The 20,763-nt window shown below is 43.3% G+C and overlaps 1 protein-coding gene across 1 annotated transcript in view; it reads left to right on the forward strand.

Annotated features, from left to right (window-relative positions):
- The window catches only part of TEDC1 (tubulin epsilon and delta complex 1), a 221,172-nt gene that overhangs the window by 61,117 nt on the left and 139,292 nt on the right, over positions 1–20,763 (forward strand). The window contains exons 5-6 of the mRNA XM_065409430.1: positions 3,487–3,657; positions 16,052–16,150. Coding sequence (XP_065265502.1) covers positions 3,487–3,657; positions 16,052–16,150 — 270 coding nt within the window. The remainder of the gene's footprint in view (positions 1–3,486; positions 3,658–16,051; positions 16,151–20,763) is intronic.

The following is a 20,763-nucleotide window of genomic DNA, read 5'->3' on the forward strand; positions in this document are numbered from 1 at the left end:
CACAGTCTAATATCCAAGGGCTCTCTTCCTTTTGGTGTTTACTTATGTCAGGCTACATATTCCATAGCAGGCCTAGACATTTCATAAAGGAGGTGTGAAATAAATACTAGGAATAGAAAGCTTCTGTTGAAAAATGCAGTGGCTTCCTTATTTTAATATTATTAAAACAGGTTGCTACAATAACATTTAGCTCCATGTAGTGTTTCTGTCACTGGACTTGCAAGGCAATTAAATCTAATACCATTCTTTCCTGAGGTAAACCTCCTGGGAGCATCATGAGTGGTGTTCTGAAATCTCTAATACAGGTCCTTTGTAAAGACTTGAACAGTAAATAACAGGGAACGCAGAATCTAGTATAATGTTTGTAACCCAGTGAGTTTGAGGATATAGCTCCTTGGTAGCATATACATTTGATGCTTTACTATGTTATATACAGCTGTGGGTGTTCCCCAAGCTAATTGTTTGTGTTGTCAAGTTTATGAACTGCACTGCTGTTTTTATACAATTTCATAGTTCAGTAGCCTCTGCTAACATTGGCAAAACCATGTGAGCCATAGGCTGCTGTTCTGTTTAGATGTGTTTGCCAAAGTTACTTAGTAAAGAGGCAACAGCCTTGAACTTCTGGACAAGGGGGATCCAGGGAAGGTGACCTCATTTCCCTGTTGGCAAATGGGGACATTGTCTGTCTGTTTCCATAGTAAGCACTTATAATTGAACAACAGAACAAGGGAAAGACCCACAGTACTAGTAGGTCGCCATGCAGTCAGACTAGCTTTTTTTCATGTTTATTAATAAATATACACCTGTACAGTATTACGGGGGCATCTTAGCAGATGAGGTTAAGTTAGGCTTGCGTTGTGGTTAATTCACCTGTTAAGATTGTGTTGAAATTTACATTTAAGACAGGACTAAAATTTTTTTTTTTTTTTTTTTTACGATTTGCAGTTTTAGTTTAGGCCTGAAATTGAAAATACATTCACCCATCATGGACCAGTTGAATTTTTTTACAAGATGTTACTTGTTAATATTGAAGGCTCTGATTCAGGAAAGCACATGTGCTTAAATTCCATTGGAGTCAGTGGGATATAAGCACCTGCTTAAGTGCTTTTTGGAAACGGGGTCTTAACTTCAGCAGGAGACACTTTAAAATGGCCCCCTTTAAAGAAATTTATCTTGGGGTGACATCATTTGCGGGGGTGGAGGGGCTCTCTTCAGGTACAGAACCACAGTTTCTGAAGGCGCAAATATTCTCATATGCACACATCTTCATTACTGCTTTGAATAATCTACATTTGAAGAATTTATGTTGTAATTAAGAAAAATTATTAATGATTATTGTATCTAATTATACCATTAGTCCAGGCCATGTCAAAAGCTCAAGTCTTTCTTAAGCATTGTAATTGTGACATCAGAGATAATCAATCATCGTTCCTCCCTAGTTAATTTGCATGCTGCAGTTGTGTTGGTTGAAATGAGTCAGAAAGATCTCATGGACATGTGGCACAGTCCTCATCTGCATGAGGGGGGCAGCAGAATATGCCCACACAGTAGCAGAGTAATCACAGGCACACAGGGACCCCTGCAGCAAGGGGTAGGTGGCAGAATTATCACACCCACATGGAGCACATGTGGCAGCATTGTCTCCTGTGGTGGTAGAACTTTTGATCGACGTGGGATGGGAGGGAAAATAATGGGGCTAAAGAAACCCCTGCAGCTCTTCCTCCCTCCCTCCCTCCCCCAAACACACACACACCAAGGAGGCTATGCAAAGCGGGAGCATGGAGAGACAGCCAACTGCTTCTGGAAAATGGCCTGTGGTGCTCTTAATTTCTCACATTCCTGTCAGTTGTAGTCAAGGTCATCTTGTTTTCTCCTCCTGTTGCACCTTTCCAGGCCCAGGCTGGAGTGGTGAGGAAATCAGGGTGGTGTCTCATCATTTTCCCCTCTTCTTTTTCAGCCTTTTTCAGGTTGTGGACTCTGTTCCTTTAAGAGGGGTTACCTGGGGAGGAAAGGGCTGGGCAAACACAGCCATCAGATTCTTTCTGCTTATAGCTTTGTTTTTTAAATAAACCCTGATGGTCTGTTAGTGGTTCTGATCCTTGCTAATTTACAAAGCAAGGATGAGGGAAATATTGAGTGCAGCCAACCTCCCTTGCAGAAAGAAACTGTAGGAAGTGAATCATCATAGATTCAAAATTTGACCTACCTCTCCAGGTGCAGGAAGCATTCAGGATCCCAGGGTCACCAGCTAATGCTCCCCCGGTAAAGCTGAGACTTTAACTTTTCTTTCAACGTATGTAGAGGTGGAACAGTGCGGCATGTACAGGATCCAGAACACAGAGGTTGATGGATTGAAATAATCTTCTGTTAGCTGCTGCCTCCTTTTCTTTTGGTAGAAGGCAAAACAGAGCTTGGAGAAAATGCTGAGCTTGCCTGCAAGGGCTGAGAAGGGCAAGACACAAGTCTCTTTGTGAGGTCACTGACTCAGCTCCTCTAGCTGACTGGGCTGACATCAGGGTGCAATACTTAATCAGGAGGTTGCCACACTGACCATAAGACAGAAGATAATTGATTTCTTTCTGGTTTTCCTGTTGCTCAAGATACTCAACAACTACACTGCATACAAATTTTGGATGGAAAAAGCTTTATCTTCCAAAGAATTTTTCTCATAGAAATGCACTGTGCTATCCTGGAGAATTGGGTGTTTCCTTGCATGCAGTTAAATGTGGTTTCTTTGGTTTTCATGTGAAAGCTTCTGCCTTAGAGACAGGGAGGAAGGGACAATCAGCCCATCAGGTAGGAACCATGCAACGTTTTTGCCTGATAGTATTTTTGGCCGAGCGAAGTTGAGGCTTTACACACAACTTGATGGCGTTTCTCTTTTTGTCTCTATGTAATGTGATAACTTTTGAAAACTACATTTGATCAGTTTCAGGACATGTTCTAGGTATCAGTGGGCAGAACCCTGTTGATTTTGGTGAAAGTTGGAAAATGATAAAAATCTCATTTCCACTAAAATCACCCCTTGGTCATTCAGGATACAAGCACGAGGCAGTGGCCTCACAGAAGTCTATGTAGAGGAGTAGAGTCACTCTGGATAAAAGGATGACTTATGGGTTAGGGTTCATGGGCCCCTAATTCCACTTCAGCCAACCTCACCCTAGCTGGGCCTCTAAGGCTGTAACCTAGTAGAATCACTATGGGTTCTGTGGGTAGCGTGTCTTTAGTTACCTTCAAAATTCTTTTTACTTTCCTCCAAAATACTATTATTTTAGGGCATACCCACCATAGGTGCAGAAAGGTCCTATTACTCCTCTACCTCTCCAACATTTATGACTCGTTTTCAGGGGATTCTTTTCTTTTCTGGTGCTGATTATTTTTTTTGGCTGGTGTTTGTCCTATTCATCCTGTCTGCTATCTACTGCTTAATGACTTGAAAATGTAGACAAAGATTTAAACCATTTTGTTGCTATCTTCTGCTTTTAGTGTGAAGATAATCTCTCTAACAGCTGGAAGGACAGGACCGAAATAGCACTCGAACCTTGTTTGAAAAGAGAAGTAGATGTCCGATATCTCCAGTGGTTAACTGGCAGGCTGCGGTTCCAGTGGCGGAGTTTGCACGTTGACCATCAGGAGCAATGTAAACTCTTGCATAAGGTAAAAATTCTTCTGACTCACAGTGGAATTGTTTCTTATTTATGCCCTACCAGTAAATCCCAGGTCTGTAATTAACACTGGTTCACTAGTTTTGTACAGTGTTTTATCTACTCCTGTAAATACAAATATATCCCTCTTCAATCCTCTATGCAAAATCCTGAAAAAACCGATGGATTATGTACCATGGCCACAAGGTTATAATCTTTGAGTGGCTCTCCCTTGCAGCTTGGCATATTCACCATCCTCCCCACCAACGTAGGTTCCCTCTGTATTTATCAGAACATGTCTGAGCTTGTTCTTCATGTCCTCCTAATTGGGAGCTGCTTGGCCAGGGCAGAAGTGCAGGTTACTCATACAGACGCGCAGAAATGTAATGCAAGATGTCCACCTCTCAGTTTTTTATTCAAAGTGTTGGACACAACTTCAGCATCAAAAGTAGCAAGAATTGGAAAATTAAATACAATCCCCCTCTTCTTAAAATAGTAGTGAAAGTCTGATTTAAACCAGGAAAGCTAAAGCAATTCCAAATCACAGAGTGGCAGTAGCCTCTGCACAGTCAAGGTTGCAGGTTATTTTCTATTTTAAGCTTGATTTTTGCATGCTCACCTGAAATTTGCAAACAGCTTTGAGCATCATTGCCTGTATGGGTAGAAGGGAAGTCTTAGAGCCGCAACTCCCAGTTGGGAGCATTGATGGCCATGGACGGAAAAATAAATATCTAAAAATACTTTCACTAGTGAAAGACCTTTTTCATATACTTGGATAACTGAAATAGAGCCACTGGGAACCTCCACAAAGTCTCTGAGGCTATAAATGAGCTTGAGAAATTGCAGCCCAAAGGGAAGCTTTTATCAGAAAGTTCTGAAAGTGAGAACAAGAGGGTTTGAATGAAGATGCCTTCTCAGCTTTAATGACTATATATGGCACTACAATCTTAAGACTTTAATGAGTTTTTATTTTGTTTTTTAAATGAATTTATCACTAGTGGAAGGTGCCTGACTGAAAACCTGGAGACTGAAGTCCTTCATGTAGCATTGATTAGGTACTGCGTGTGCAGCAGTGAAGAACTTTTACTACACACTGCCCATTGTAAATGTGGCTCAATCCTGACCTGGAACGAAAGAGGGCAATTTGTGCTTCATGGCTGATTCAAGTCTTTGACCTCTGTACTGAGGTCCACAACAATGGTGCCACTTACAAAGGTGTCTTCATGGTGTGGAACTAGAATGGAACTCTCATCCAGCCCCTCTCCCCCTGGGAATTGCAGGGTCAAATTGGGATATGCAAATCAAGCTGTTTTTTTTGTTTTTGTTTTTTGTACTGTCCAGCACCACCCCCAACAGAGATTGTGCTTGGGTCTCAAGAGAATAACTTTTTTGTTGATATGCAAGTCAGAAGAGAATCCAACTAATTCTTTCACCGTCATAAAGGCTCTGCACAGCTGGTGACAGTAAAGTGACTGATGCTACAATAGCATATGGGTGATCTGCAACTCGTAGCAGCAAATATCTCCAATGGCCAGTAACGGGACACTAGATAGGGAGGGCTCTGAGTCACTACAGAGAAATATTTCCCAGTTGTCTGTTTCACCCACATGCTGAGGGTCTAACTGATCACCATCTTTGGGATTGGGAAGGAATTTCCCCCTGGGTCAGATTGGTAGAGACCATGGGTTTTTTTTGCCTTCCCCTGCAGCATGGGGCTCGAGTCGCTTGCAGGTTTAAACTAGTGTAAATAATGGATTCTCTCTAACTTGAAGTGTTTAAATCATGTTTTGAGGACTTCAGTAACTCAGCCAGAGTTTATGGGCCTATTATAGGAGGTTCTGGGTGGGTGAGGTTCTGTGCCCTGCAATGTGCAGGAGGTCAGACCAGATGATCATGATGGTCCCTTCTGACCTTAAAGTCTATGAGTCTATGATTTCACAAGTAAACTGGCCAGATATAAATCTAAGGTCCCTGGGGATAGAAGTACATATTTTTGAAGATGATAGGCCAATTTCTGCTCTCTGATGTGTGTACAGAGCTGCCGTTAAAGCTGCATGCATGTAAGTGTAACCCTTCTGCCCCTCTGAGTTGGCAGCAACAAGGGCCGGGTTCAGTATCTAGGGGTTCTGTTTCAATAACGCAATGCAAAACCGGCTGGAGCCCCCACCCAGTGACCTGGGACAATTACATACCACCCCCCGGGTGCCTCTAGGAGGCAATACTTCCCCTCTTGCAAGCACGGAGTCTGAGTGTAGCAAAAGCCTTTTAATAAAGGAGGGAAACAATGCGGCATTATGTTGGGGAAACACCACAAACAGGATTCATAACACAAATCATGAGCAAAAGACCCACCTCCAAGTAAGTTTGGCAATGTCCTTTTCCCCTCAGGGTCTTAAGTCCAATCACCCCAAAGTCCAACAGCCCAAAAGTCTCTGTCCCTGGTCAGTGCTGCCCCAGAGTTCAAAAGTTTTTCTGCAGAGTTTTACCCCCCCAGCCTGGGTGGAAATGCGGGGGGCACACAGGGTATTAAGGGACACCTTACGTGGTCCGAGGCCGACTGCCCCGCCTCTCTGTGGAGTTCTGCTGCAGCCTTCACCACGGAACGGCTCTGCTCTACCAGCCGTTCCATTCCTCCAGCCGTCCTGTGAGCCACTCCAGCTGTCCCCGCAAACTGCTCCGCTCGCTGTTCCGTGGGCTGCTCCAACCGTCCCACAAACTGTTCCGCTCTGCCAGCCGCTTAGCAATATATCTTCAGGCTCCCCCACTAGTTAACACAGCACTCAGTGATCTCAGCTCAGTAATTTTAGCTCTTTTAGTGTTTTCAGCTTGTAGTAGGGGAGCCCCAGTGCTGGTGCACCATTAGCCCAAAGTGAATTCAATTCAGCAGCCTCTAGCTAAACTCCTAATGGAATCAAAATTAGCTTTGTTATTCAACAGTGGGGAGAGGAGGCAGTGTAATTGATGTTCCAGGCCCACACCATCAGGTACACATACCTGTCCCCAACCTTTCTCAATTCACTGGGTTTTGGAACCCATGTCCCTTGTCTAGTGAGTGCTACTTAGGTGATGGTGAGACCCTCTGTCATAAAACAGTTTCATTGTCCTTGATTCACATAATCAGGGTAACAACACTTTATTCCTCCTGCCCCAATAACAGAGAAACTGGGGATCCCACAGCTGCGAAAGTGACCATTTTGGGCTGCCGTGGGCTCATGCTAGGCGGGGTGGGTGTGCCTATGCAAACAAGATCAGCCCCTGAAGTTCTTTTCCACACTCGCCATAATTCACCACCAGATGTCAGGGTAGAGCTCATCCTGACTCTGCTTACATAAGGATGGATTTGAGCCCTAGTATTCAGTGCATAACCATTAATGATATTACATGTGCTCTGATACCTAGGCACTACAGTGTGAGTTAAGTGCAGAGTAGCAATAACAGTGCGCTGTGTTCTGGATAATTGAAAGATAAAGTTCTAAATGCCTTGTAACAGTGCTCTATTACATATATATATTAATGCTTAGTAGTTAAACATGGTCACAGAAAACACTATATATGCACAAAAGGGTCAAGTTGCAGCTGCTGTGTGCACCATGATTGTATATTTCCTGGCCCCTCTGGATGCGGAAATATGCCATACCATTGCATTAATATAGTTTTTATCATCTAAAATAAGCTGCCATCTATAAAAAGTTTGAGGTTTTTGAGGAATTCCATTTGAAAATTCAGCTTACCTAATATGATTTGTATATGAGATCTTACTGTTGTGGTATGGTATGAAACCACAGACACCACATGCAAAGGGGGGGGGTGTAATGTTTTTTGTTGTACTGACAGATTTTCAGAATGATGGCTCTACAAAGTTATAATTATTGCTTTTACTCACTGTGTTTAATAACTTATGAGGATATGTATCTTGAATATTGAACAGAATTTATTATGGCTGATAATGATCTATAGTTTTAGCACACTGGTGGCAACTTTCTACAGATTTCAGTATGTTAATTCAAACTGGTTCTGACAGGCTAGTCTCTGTGTTTGGAGTGTCATTCAACAGACTCTGGGTATGCACTTTAAGTTCATTCTGGTTTTAGAGATACTAGTAATTCTGGCAGTGTTCTGCATGTTAGGTATAGGAAATATTGCTGGAAACCATAATATGGCTAAAGCAGGAAAGGACTTTTTAAGTGTGTCCATTGTAAATTTATATGGAATTGTTTTTAAAACTGATTTTTTTTGTTTTTGTGCCAGAATAAGTATGTGAAAAGAAATATCAGAATTTTCCTGAATTTCAGGAAAACATGATGATTCTCCGTTTGGTATTGTGAGGTATCTCTATATCTGGTAAAAAGCTCAGACAGAAATTGCTATTGAACTGGAAGAGGGGCAAGTTGTGATCACAGAGGTAAATTCTGTTAATTCAATGAGGTGTCAGATCATGGATTTACAAAATTGGGCACCTGCTCAGAATATAACTGTCTATTTATACACCAGTGTGAGAAAGTTAAGATATAAACTTGGTAAATTAGAATGCCTGGCGCTCAACCCTATGCTGCTGCAGCTTCCTTTTGTTTTTATCCATGCTAGATAGATTAAAGCTAGCATGCATTTGTCTACCTGAGCTGCAGTCACATACTTTGGATTTCAGTATAGACAGACCTTTAGAGAGGAAATGTGGTATCTCATAATTAGGGCCCTACCAAATTCAGGGTCCATTTTGGTCAGTTTCACAACCAGGTGTTTTTAAAATTAGTCAGTTTCATGTTTTCAGATGTTTATATCTGAAATTTCATGGTGGTGTAACTGTGGGAGTCCCGACCCAAAAGGTAAGGGTGGGAAGGTCACAAGGCTATTGTAGGGGGGTCATGGGATGCCACTCTTACTTCTGCCCTGCTGCTGGCAGTGGCACTGCCTTCAGAGCTGGGCAGCTAGAGAGGAAGGCTGCTGGCTGGGTGCCCGGCTGTAAAGCCAGTGCCACTGCCAGCAGAAGCAGAGAAGTGAGGGTCACAGGGTACGAGGGGTGGGTTACCATAGGTCCCATTTTCCTGGCAGTCTCCTGCCCCATTGGGGGGATGACAGCTGGAGCCCCCTGCCTTCCCGTGTGGGGGGAGGCAACTGCTTGAACCGTGGAGCTTCCTGCAGCTGGAGGAGATCCCAGAGGTGGGTGTGACCTGCCCCAAGGGCAGCCCCTGCAGGGAAAGAGGAAGTCATCTCCCTCCACATCCCCAGAGGACTAGCAGCTGGAGCCCTGTGCAGGGTTATAGATTAGATTTCACGGTCCGTGACACGTTTTCCATGGCTGTGAATTTGTTAGGGCCCTACTCATAATACAAGGACAAAGGGAAATGAGCAAAACTGAAAGGAGCAATGTTGCACATTATTAAGGACAGAAGGGTTATGATCATCTAGTCTGACCTCCTGTATAATACAGGCTATGGAATTACATCAGACCATTCCTGCATCAATCCCAATAACTGGATGAGCTAGAGCATCTTTTATAAGGATACATCCAATCTAGATTTAAAGACTTCAAGTGATGTAGAATCCACCATATCCGTAGGTAAATATTCCAATGGTTAGTTACCCTCACTGTTTTTAAAAAAAGTGTCTTATTTTTAGTCTGAATTTTTCTGGGCTCAGCTTCTGGCCACTGGATCTTGTTCTGCCTTTGTCTGTTAGATTAAAGACCCCTCTATTGTCAGATATTTTCTCTCCATGTAGGTTCTTCTTGATAATGATTAAGCCCCCCTTCCACTTCTCTTGGATAAACGAAATAGATTGAGCTTCTTTACTCTATTACTGTAAGGCAGATTTTTCTAGACCTTCAATCGTTCCTAAACCTGATGAAAGGAAATACTTTTTCACATATGATGCACAATTAGCCTCTGGAAATTCTTACCACAAATTATTGAGGTCAAAAGCTTAGCAGGATTCAAGAAAGGTTTGGACATCTATACAGACTAGACCACAAGACTATTTAGTTATAGTAGTAAATATTTAAAAGAAGTGTACTGAAAGGGTTATATAAACCTTCATGCTTCAGAGCATAAACCAGCTTCAACCAAAGGAACTTTCCCTTGTGGACAAGTTATCACATAACTGCATTTGCAGAATTTCTTGTATCTTCTGCTGAAAGATGTGGTGCTAGCTACTGTCAGAGGATGCTGGGCTGGGTGGACCTGGCCTCATTTGGTCTGGCAGTTCCTGTGGCAGCACATGTTCCCCACATGCTTTCAGCAGAGAGCTTGGAACCTTCTGAAACGCAGCGCTCATTAGAGCAAGGTTATATGAAGAGCTACTTTCTTGCCACTCCAACCCATTTTTTTCACTAGCAGCTTAAAAACGACTCTGAGTCCCCCAAGATTAATTTATTTTTCTTGCAATTTTTTCCCTCTTTCAGCCTGATGTTGGGCTTTAGTAGTAATGGCAGGCATTACATATAAAATACACTACCATAAGCCTCCTTTATAGTGTGTTAAAAAAGGAGGCCTATGGTAGTGTATTTTATATGTAATGCCTGCCATTGTGCCATCTTATGGGATTCAACTTGTTCTGTGGCCCTGTGTGTTGTGGGTCTGTTACCTCCCCAAGAAGGTGTTAGCCCAGAAGGCAGAGTTTAAATACCAGGTCTTCTATGGCAGCAAAATGTCTATTTTGGGTAAATGTGTGCCCTGTTCCTGATGCCTGTTGGAGGGGCTCTTCTAAGTCCTGTTTAATCTGTGTACCCTTCTGCCCAAGAGCCCAGGAAAACTGTCTTTAGGCTTTCATAGATTCATAGATTCTAGGACTGGAAGGGACCTCGAGAGGTCATCGAGTCCAGTCCCCTGCCCGCATGGCAGGACCAAATACTGTCTAGACCATCCCTGATAGACATTTATCTAACCTACTCTTAAATTTCTCCAGAGATGGAGATTCCACAACCTCCCTAGGCAATTTATTCCAGTGTTTAACCACCCTGATAGTTAGGAACTTTTTCCTAATGTCCAACCTAGACCTCCCTTGCTGCAGTTTAAGCCCATTGCTTCTTGTTCTATCCTTAGAGGCTAAGGTGAACAAGTTTTCTCCCTCCTCCTTATGACACCCTTTTAGATACCTGAAAACTGCTATCATGTCCCCTCTCAGTCTTCTCTTTTCCAAACTAAACAAACCCAATTCTTTCAGCCTTCCTTCATAGGTCATGTTCTCAAGACCTTTAATCATTCTTGTTGCTCTTCTCTGGACCCTTTCCAATTTCTCCACATCTTTCTTGAAATGCGGTGCCCAGAACTGGACACAATACTCCAGCTGAGGCCTAACCAGAGCAGAGTAGAGCGGAAGAATGACTTCTCGTGTCTTGCTCACAACACACCTGTTAATACATCCCAGAATCATGTTTGCTTTTTTTGCAACAGCATCACACTGTTGACTCATATTTAGCTTGTGGTCCACTATAACCCCTAGATCCCTTTCTGCCGTACTCTTTCCTAGACAGTCTCTTCCCATTCTGTATGTGTGAAACTGATTTTTTCTTCCTAAGTGGAGCACTTTGCATTTGTCTTTGTTAAACTTCATCCTGTTTAACTCAGACCATTTCTCCAATTTGTCCAGATCATTTTGAATTATGACCCTGTCCTCCAAAGCAGTTGCAATCCCTCCCAGTTTGGTATCATCCGCAAACTTAATAAGCGTATGTGACAATGCGGTTCTGGCGGAACCCAACTGAGAGTGCCAACTCAGGACAAATTGCTCAAACAGGGCAGTTACAGCCCAAGGCTGGGGTTTTTCCACCTCTAAGGCAAACCAAACCAGCCAGACTAAGAGGACTTCGGTCTCACCCCACTGGCTAACCGCAAGTCTCACAAGCAATCTCCTTAGACACTCCAGTTTCCCAGTATCACCACCAGTGCCACTCGTTATGGGGACAAATGGTTATGAAAACCAAGACCCCAGTAAAAGAAAAAGGTTCTCCTGATCCCAAAGGACCAAGCCCCAGACCCAGGTCAATATACAAATCAGATCTTACCCACAAATCACGCTGTTGCCAATCCTTTAGAATCTAAAATCTAAAGGTTTATTCATAAAAGGAAAAAGATAGAGATGAGAGCTAGAATTGGTTAAATGGAATCAATTACATACAGTAATGGCAAAGTTCTTGGTTCAGGCTTGCAGCAGCGATAGAATAAACTGCAGGTTCAAATCAAGTCTCTGGAATACATCCCCAGCTGGGATGGGTCCTCAGTCCTTTGTTCAAAGCTTCAGCTTGTAGCAAAGTTCCTCCAGAGGTAAGAAGCAGGATTGAAGACAAGATGGAGATGAGGCATCAGCCTTATATAGTCTTTTCCAGGTGTAAGAACACCTCTTTGTCCTTACTGTGGAAAATTACAGCAAAATGGAGTCTGGAGTCACATGGGCAAGTTCCTGCATACTTTGCTGAGTCTCAAGGCATATTTGCCTTCTCTCAATGGGTCCATTGTATAGCTGATGGTCCTTAATGGGCCATCAAGCAGGCTAGGCAGAGCTAACACCAGTTTGTCTGGGATGTCACCCAGCAGCATAGCATAAGTTTGAAATACAGACAGTATAGAGCCAATATTCATAACTTCAACTACAAAATTGATACACACATATAGACAGCCTAATCATAACCAGTAAACCATAACCTTGTCTAAGACACCCCATTTGACCCCCTTTATACAAGATTTGGGTGCCACTACAGGACCTTGGTTGCAACAATGATCTATATGGTCCCAGATTATATCAATAACGTCACAGCGTACTTTCTATGCCAATATCTAAGTCGTTAATGAAGATATTGAACAGAGCCGGTCCCAAAACAGACCCCTGCGGAACCCCACTCGTTATGCCTTTCCAGCAGGATTGGAAACCATTAATAACAACTCTCTGAGTACGGTTATCCAGCCAGTTATGCACCCACCTTATAGTAGCCCCATCTAAATTGTATTTGCCTAGTTTATCGATAAGAATATCATGCGAGACCGTATCAAATGCCTTACTAAAGTCTAGGTATACCACATCCACAGCTTCTCCCTTATCCACAAGAGTCGTTATCCTATCGAAGAAAGCTATCAGATTGGTTTGACATGATTTGTTCTTTACAAATCCATGCTGGCTGTTCCCTATCACCTTACCACCTTCCAAGTGTTTGCAGATGATTTCCTTAATTACTTGCTCCATTATCTTCCCTGGCACAGAAGTTAAACTAACTGGTCTGTAGTTTCCTGGGTTGTTTTTATTTCCCTTTTTATAGATGGGCACTATATTTGCCCTTTTCCAGTCTTCTGGAATCTCTCCCGTCTCCCATGATTTTCCAAAGATAATAGCTAGAGGCTCAGATACCTCCTCTATTAGCTCCTTGAGTATTCTAGGATGCATTTCATCAGGCCCTGGTGACTTGCAGGCATCTAACTTTTCTAAGTGATTTTTAACTTGTTCTGTTTTTATTTTATCTGCTAAACCTACCCCCTTCCCATTAGCATTCACTATGTTAGGCATTCCTTCAGACTTCTCGGTGAAGCCCGAAACAAAGAAGTCATTAAGCATCTCTGCCATTTCCAAGTTTCCTGTTACTGTTTCTCCCTCTTCACTAAGCAGTGGGCCTACCCTGTCTTTGGTCTTCCTCTTACTTCTAATGTATTGATAAAAAGTCTTCTTGTTTCCCTTTATTCCCGTAGCTAGTTTGAGCTCATTTTGTGCCTTTGCCTTTCTAATCTTGCCCCTGCATTCCTGTGTTGTTTGCCTATATTCAGCCTTTGTAATCTGTCCTAGGCCTGGTCTACACTACCCCCCAAATTCAAACTAAGGTACGCAACTTCAGCTACGTGAATAACGTAGCTGAAGTCGACATACCTTAGTTCGAACTTACCGCGGTTCAGACGCGGTCCACACGCGGCAGGCAGGCTCCCCGTCGACTCCGCGGTACTCCTCTCGCCGAGCTGGAGTACTGCAGTCGACGGCGAGCGCTTCCGGGATCGATTTATCGCGTCCAGACCAGATGCGATAAATCGAACCCAGAACTTCGATTCCCAGCCGCCGAACTAGCGGCTGGGTGTAGACCTGGCCCTAGTTTCCATTTTTTATATGACTCCTTTTTATTTTTTAGATCATGCAAGATCTCGTGGTTAAGCCAAGGTGGTCTTTTGCCACATTTTCTATCTTTCCTAACCAGCGGAATAGCTTGCTTTTGGGCCCTTAATAGTGTCCCTTTGAAAAACTGCCAACTCTCCTCAGTTGTTTTTCCCCTCAGTCTTGATTCCCATGCGACCTTACCTATCAGCTCTCTGAGCTTACCAAACTCTGCCTTCCTGAAATCCATTGTCTCTATTTTGCTGTTCTCCCTTCTACCCTTCCTTAGAATTGCAAACTCTATGATTTCATGATCACTTCCACCCAAGCTGCCTTCTACTTTCAAATTCTCAACGAGTTCCTCCCTATTTGTTAAAATCAAGTCTAGAACAGCTTCCCCCCTAGTAGCTTTTTCAACCTTCTGAAATAAAAAGTTGTCTGCAATGTAGTCCAAGAATTTGTTGGATAGTCTGTGCCCCGCTGTGTTATTTTCCCAACATATATCCGGATAGTTGAAGTCCCCCATCACCACCAAATCTTGGGCTTTGGATGATTTTGTTAGTTGTTTAAAAAAAACCTCATCCACCTCTTCCACCTGGTTAGGTGGCCTGTAGTAGACTCCTAGCATGACATCACCCTTGTTTTTTACCCCTTTTTGCCTAACCCAGAGACTCTCAGCACTTCCATCTCCTATGTCCATCTCTACCTCAGTCCAAGTGTGTACATTTTTAATATATAAGGCAACACCTCCTCCCTTTTTCCCGTCTATCCTTCCTGAGCAAGCTGTATCCATCCACACCAACATTCCAATCATGTGTATTATCCCACCAAGTTTCAGTGATGCCAACAATGTCATAGTTGTATTTATTTATTAGCACTTCCAGTTCTTCCTGCTTATTACCCATATTTCTCGCATTTGTATATAGGCATCTAAGATACTGGTTTGATCTTTCCTCCCAGTTTTGTCCTGACCCTCCTTTCTCTCTGCCAATATAGCCCACACTCCCTCTCGTTTCTGACCCATCTCCCAGGTCTCCATGTTCCCCACTTACCTGCGGGCTTTGCTCACCTGTCCCCGTCGAACCTAGTTTAAAGTTTCATGATGAAGGAATTGCTTTGACCCTTTACAATGGTACCAATGTTAGGTCCATTTCAATCAAGTACTCCGACTTGGTTGAAGACCCTGATGTCCTTCACGTCGCTATGTCCTAAGATCTCTTTGACGTGACTTTTGATTGATGAGAGGTCAGATCTGAATCCTAGTTCCAGAAAGCCTAAGGATTCGGTGCCATAATACATCAGGCTGGAGGAGAGTCCAGAACTGAATAAAGGGAAGGAAGCAGCAGCGACATGATTTAGAGTGAGAGAAATGCATTTGGAGCTGTTTCTTTTTTAAAAACTTCCGCACAGACCTGTGTGTTGTGCCAGAGGATTGCCACCAGAAGTGAGTTTTGAAAAAGGAATACCAGAATCATGTTAAGTTTCAAGGAGACAGGATAATTAATCATCAATTTAAAATATTTGTCAATCCCTAAGTGCATGATAATAGTAATATTAGAACAAGGGAAGAAAAGCAACTAACATTCTCATGTCATGTGGACAGAAATATTAATGAAATGTGAAAGATTGTATGACAAATGTGCACTAGTATCTTGTCTGACAGCTGCAGTTATTACAGTAACAAAGGGATCAGCATTGAATAGAGGGAATTGCTTTTTATTGTTCCCCTGACTAACTTGGGAAGATTCTTCCTCATATAATTGATGATGATCATCAAAACAGCTGGGGCAAGTTTCTGGCAGCATCAGTAAAGAGCTAGTTATGATTTACAGCAAAGATTTAATATACCTAATGGCATTTTCTGCATTAAGGGAAGAGATCAGAAGCTATACATTGTGTATAGCTCTAACAGGTATGTGTGTAAATGTGTTAATAACTTTTTAATGCTTTACAAATATTTTAGGTGAATTCTGTTATGGGGTAAAAGTATTAGACCCTGAAACACCTTGGGAAGTGAAGCCCTCTGACTTTAAACCAGGCAGCAACAGTGGAAACTTCCGCATGCCACCTGGCTAACACTGCTGACATAGTGAGACCATTTTATGAGTAAGAAGGTTGTTCACTCCGCAGGGTCATTCAGCCTTGGTTTCTAGGACACTGTCACAAATAGGGCCGATTCAGCAAGTGGCAGTTGTGTGTGTACCTGTCTGTTGGGAATTGGGTCATGACCACCAATTCACTTCATGCAAGCCGCCAAGGAGCCTTCAGATAGTACCAGCTTTCAGTCATTAACGACCTGGTCTGTTTATATTTATTTATATCTGTTTATCTAATTTTGTCTGTTTCAGATTCATTCTTACACTAGTGGCTGTCATATGGATCAGACCATCGGTCATTTCTCTGTCACAGAAACCAATCTCATTAGACAACCAGATAGCTACAAACAGGTAATGCTGTGGTACTCGATCATGTTTTGTACTCTGATGCTCAACAGTCCTTATACACATACTGGTCTACATTCCACAGAAAATGAGGCAGTTTCTAACATATTTTCATCTTTAACTGCCATGCTGGATTGCCCATTTTTAGATGCTGAGCTTCCAGCATCAGACAGCTCTGGGAATTCCTCTTGTTCTAAGTTTTATAGGCATTCTGAGATAGTGGAAATTAAGCATGGAAGTCTTTCCCGACGCAACTGATCAGCTGCCTGTACCTGAACAAATGAGGACAAGGCAGGACAAAAATTATAATGAAAATCTCCAGATCACTTTATTAACAAATATGGGAGTAGGTGACTACAGATGTTTTCTGTTTGTGACTTCTGTGTTTCTAGGACATTTATGGGCCCGGGGGAGTCCCATCTATAATAAATGGGGGCTTTAGTTTTGTTACTCATTGCTGTAACTGGTTCAGAACGACAATAAGTATGTTCTAAGGATAATCTGCTATGAAGCTTTTAACACCTTGAATGTCCCTTTCATTATCCTATCACAAACTTGCATACGTAGGAAGTCCTGGTGAAGGCTGATGCTCTGTACTTTCAAGGGACCTAAAATTTGTCCTGTCTCTGCAAAGTCTGTGTAATTCTTTGTGTCTCTCCTTCCTCCTCAAAACAAAGGTTTCAGTGTAACTGCAAAAAGCTAGCTGCCTAGTACTTTTGAGCAGCTCTTCAGTAACAAACTAGTGTGCAGTTGCCAAGGCAGAACCATTTCAAATATCAAGTTTCCAACTGGCTGTTATAAGCAGTGAGCAAAATAATGCTCTATGAAAATTAACAGAAATACCTTTTGTCACACTGTCTGGAGTGGCTCACGACCGTGAGTGCCTACCTCAGGACAGACTGTCCAAAGAAGGGCAGACATCCCAAACTGGTGACATGTTCTATAATTAGATTTCACCAAGCCAGTATCAAATGTGAACTACTGGGTCACTGTAACAGTCTTACCATGGAATCATAGACAGTCCCCTTTCACAATCCAGTCTGTCTTGCCACCCAGGCAAGCTGGGCTATGTGATAAATGGTCACTTACACCAACAAACACAAATATTCCAGGCTACACCCAGTCCCAAGAGACCAGTCACTCACCCAGGTAGATTTACATCCTAGATCTCACACCAAAGACAATGCTTGTAGCCAATTCTGTAGTAAACTAACTAAAGGCTTATTATCTAGGAAAAAGAAATGAGAGTTTTTAGAGATTAAAGCAGGTAAAATATATGTACATGTGAGTAACAGTTTTTAATTGCAAATGGTGGCAGAGATGTAGTAATCTGCTAGTTTCCCAAAAGTGTCTCAGGGCTACCCAGAATAACTCTCTTGATCTCCATCTTCTTGTTCAGTTATTCTCCTCTGTTAGAATCCAAACAGTCCAGAGATGATGGACTTTTCTTTGTGTCAACAAATTGACAGGCTACCCACATGGGCTCTTTCTTTGATGACAGAGAGAGCAGAATGCATTTAGAGTCTTTGATCTCTGATCATCACATATAATGACCGCTTGCTTTGAAATGCGCAAGATTTGGTATTTTGTGTTAAAGTTTTTCATTTACATTACACAAGGCTTCTTTCTCTTAGGAAGGGTTATTTAGTTACAGGGGTATATACAATGTAGATGTTTTCTATTACATTCTAACAGGATACAGATAAATGAAAACGATGCATGCAACATCCTATGAAGTTTAAACATCAAATATATTCTTATATATTTAACAATCACTTTGATCAGTACTAATACACAAGTGAATTGGCATGAGCATGAGCGGGAACCTGGTCGGCCAGCATCAAGCCTTTGATTTGCAATATTATTGGTTTTTTTAAAAGATTATTACTTGAGTTCTGTGTCCTTAAAGCATCTGAGTTTCAAATACCAGTGCAGACAGCAAGCAGCACAAGTTAACCTGTGTATTGCCAAATAGTTTTGGTATGAAGTTTGTGAAATTTGTTTTTCTCTCAAAGTAATGTGACATTTTTATTAATGTCACCTTAAATAACTAGCTTTACGGATCACTAAAAAGAGGCAGCATATCAGTTTGTCGTATTGTAATGTACCTCGTTGGTAGATGGTATTATAAATAAATTCCTGTTTTGGGTATCATTCAACGGACACAGATGTAGAGTGGATCAAAGTGTCAGAAATTAGCTACTATAGAAAGAACATTGGGCTGGTTTTTACTGATGCCAATAATTCATTTTCATCGGAGATTTCCCGTGAGAGAACTTGTTCTGACCGATAATAAAACAAGAGATTTCATTCTGAGAGACAAAATGTGATAGAATACAGATAGCTATGATGTTAAAAAGTGGAAAAGTCATGTAACCCCCTTCATGTTCACTTGTTTAAAATTACCATCTCTTGGGTTTTTGGCTATAAAAGTCTTTTTGTCATAGTTTTATACATGGACTTTACCAACCATTATTCTTATGTCGTCTTGACTTTCTGTGCAGGCTTCATAGGAGAATTTTCCATTTGTAATAGAATCTTTGCCACTTTCTCACTAGTCAGGGATTAAGCCATATTCCAATTTGGTTAATTGTGTTCTGTTTACACGAATGTCTCCTGCAATTTAAACTGCGTGTGATATTGTTTTTCACTTCCCATGTCAGTGGTTGGGTAGAGTTTGTGTGATCTGTTAAATTATGTGTTCAGTCCTGAGATGGCAGTACTTCACTGGTTGGTGAAGTTATTCCTGTGTTTTTGGGATTGGAAAGTACTTTATAAATATCGAATGCTTGGATTTTAGGGGATAACAGTGTGTCCTCACCATTTACCAGGGGATTTACACACCCAATTCCTGTTGGCAGCTGGAAGAGAGTGTAAATACCCTCTGCATCAAGAGACTGCTTTGACTTTCTCTGGCATGTAAATTATTGGGTTAGTTGATTGTGGATATGCCTTGGCAGCAGTGCCGGTGCAACCTATTAGGTGACCTAGGCGGTCGCCTAGGGCACTAGCATTTGGGGGGCGGCATTTTCTTCGGGGGCGACTGCGGCGGCCGGATCTTCGGCCGCCCCGGTCGTCGTCGGCATTTAGGCGGAGGGAGCTGGGGCAGGGGGGCACAGGGAGGGCCACCTGCAGCAAGTAAGGGGGGGGGCAGGCACGCAGGGGAACTCCCCGCTCCAGCTCACCTCTGCTCCGCCTCCTCCCCTGAGCACGCCGCCCCGCTCTGCTTCTCTCCCTCCCAGGCTTGCGGCGCCAAACAGCTGATTGGCGCCGCAAGCCTGGGAGGTGGGAGAAATGGAGCAGCGACGGCGTGGTCGGGGAGGAGGCGGAGCAGAGGTGAGCTGGGGTGGGGAGCTGCCGCACAGCTCCCCGGGCGGGGGGGGGGAGGGAGCTGCCATGGGGGGGAGGCGCCTCAGGGCGACGGTGGGGTGGGGAGCTGCCGCGGGGGAGGTGCCGCAGGGCTCTGGGAGGAGGCGGAGCAGAGGTGAGCTGGAGTGGGGAGCTGCCGCACGGCTCCCCGGGCCGGGGGGGTGGGGAGCTGCCGCGGGGGGGCACCTCAGGGCGGGGAGGGGGTGGGGAGGGGAGAGGGCGCAAGGTGGAAGTTTCGCCTAGGACGCGAAACATCCTTGCACTCTCCCTGCTTGGCAGCCATTGCTGAGAGCAGCAGATGGGGTCAAGAGTACCTCTGTATGCCCCCCCCCTTGCTGTGTGGTGCATAAGCAGAGATTCCAGCACTCAGCCCTGCTCCTCTCCTTCCTCATAAAGGGCGAGGGCCCTGCGAGCTGATTGCTGTTGCCAGCCCGTGGTGACAGGTGCCAAGCATTTCACCAAAGAAATGCCAGAGCTTTGCCTGGTGGTGAAGACAGCCTGTGTCTGCCCTTGCTCGTGTGTCATCTGTTGAACTCAGAAGCTGATTGGATCAGGGAGTTTATCTTGTTGTCTGTAAAGCTCCTGGCATGCTTCTGGCACAATCTAAGGCTCTAAGCGATAAATAGCAATAAGAGTCTTGGGTGTCTTTTTAGGTTTTTGGGCTAGTGGTTGCTGTTCACTGTCTTGTGACGTCCCAGGTTTGATTCAGGGTTCTGGCCTCTGTCACTGTGGGCGATGATAGTCTTGGAGTGCTGCGGGTCTTCCAAGTACCATGTGCCCAAGAACCATAGCCTATGTAGCATGAGGCAGAGGGGTGCCTCTCATTTTCCAGTAGCAGCATTGTCTCTGAAGGAGTGGTTGTGTTCATTTCCTGCCTATAAGGACACTGGCCGTGATGTGGGATAAACATGATAATCCTTCATACCTGGAAAGACAATGTAAGCCCATTCTTATAACATGTCTAAAAGAAATTTGTTTTAGTTCTACATTACATTGTCACTATCTCTGGTGATTTACTTCGCGCTAATAAAATATATGTTGTCCTTCAGACCTGTTCAATTAACATTCTCATCACAAGTGTGACCACACAGAGATCAATGAACTTTAAGGAAAAAGCAACCCATTTACTGCCACCCACTCACCCACCCACACCTTTTCTCTCTCTCTCACTGTTTTATGTGTAGAACTCAATCTTGTTTTGTTCTGCTTTGAAAGATTAAAGGCTGCAAGCAGAACTGAGGTCACTGGTA

This window comes from Emys orbicularis, chromosome 8 (genome assembly GCF_028017835.1).
Source record: "Emys orbicularis isolate rEmyOrb1 chromosome 8, rEmyOrb1.hap1, whole genome shotgun sequence".
In the NCBI taxonomy this organism is placed as follows: Eukaryota; Metazoa; Chordata; order Testudines; family Emydidae; genus Emys; species Emys orbicularis.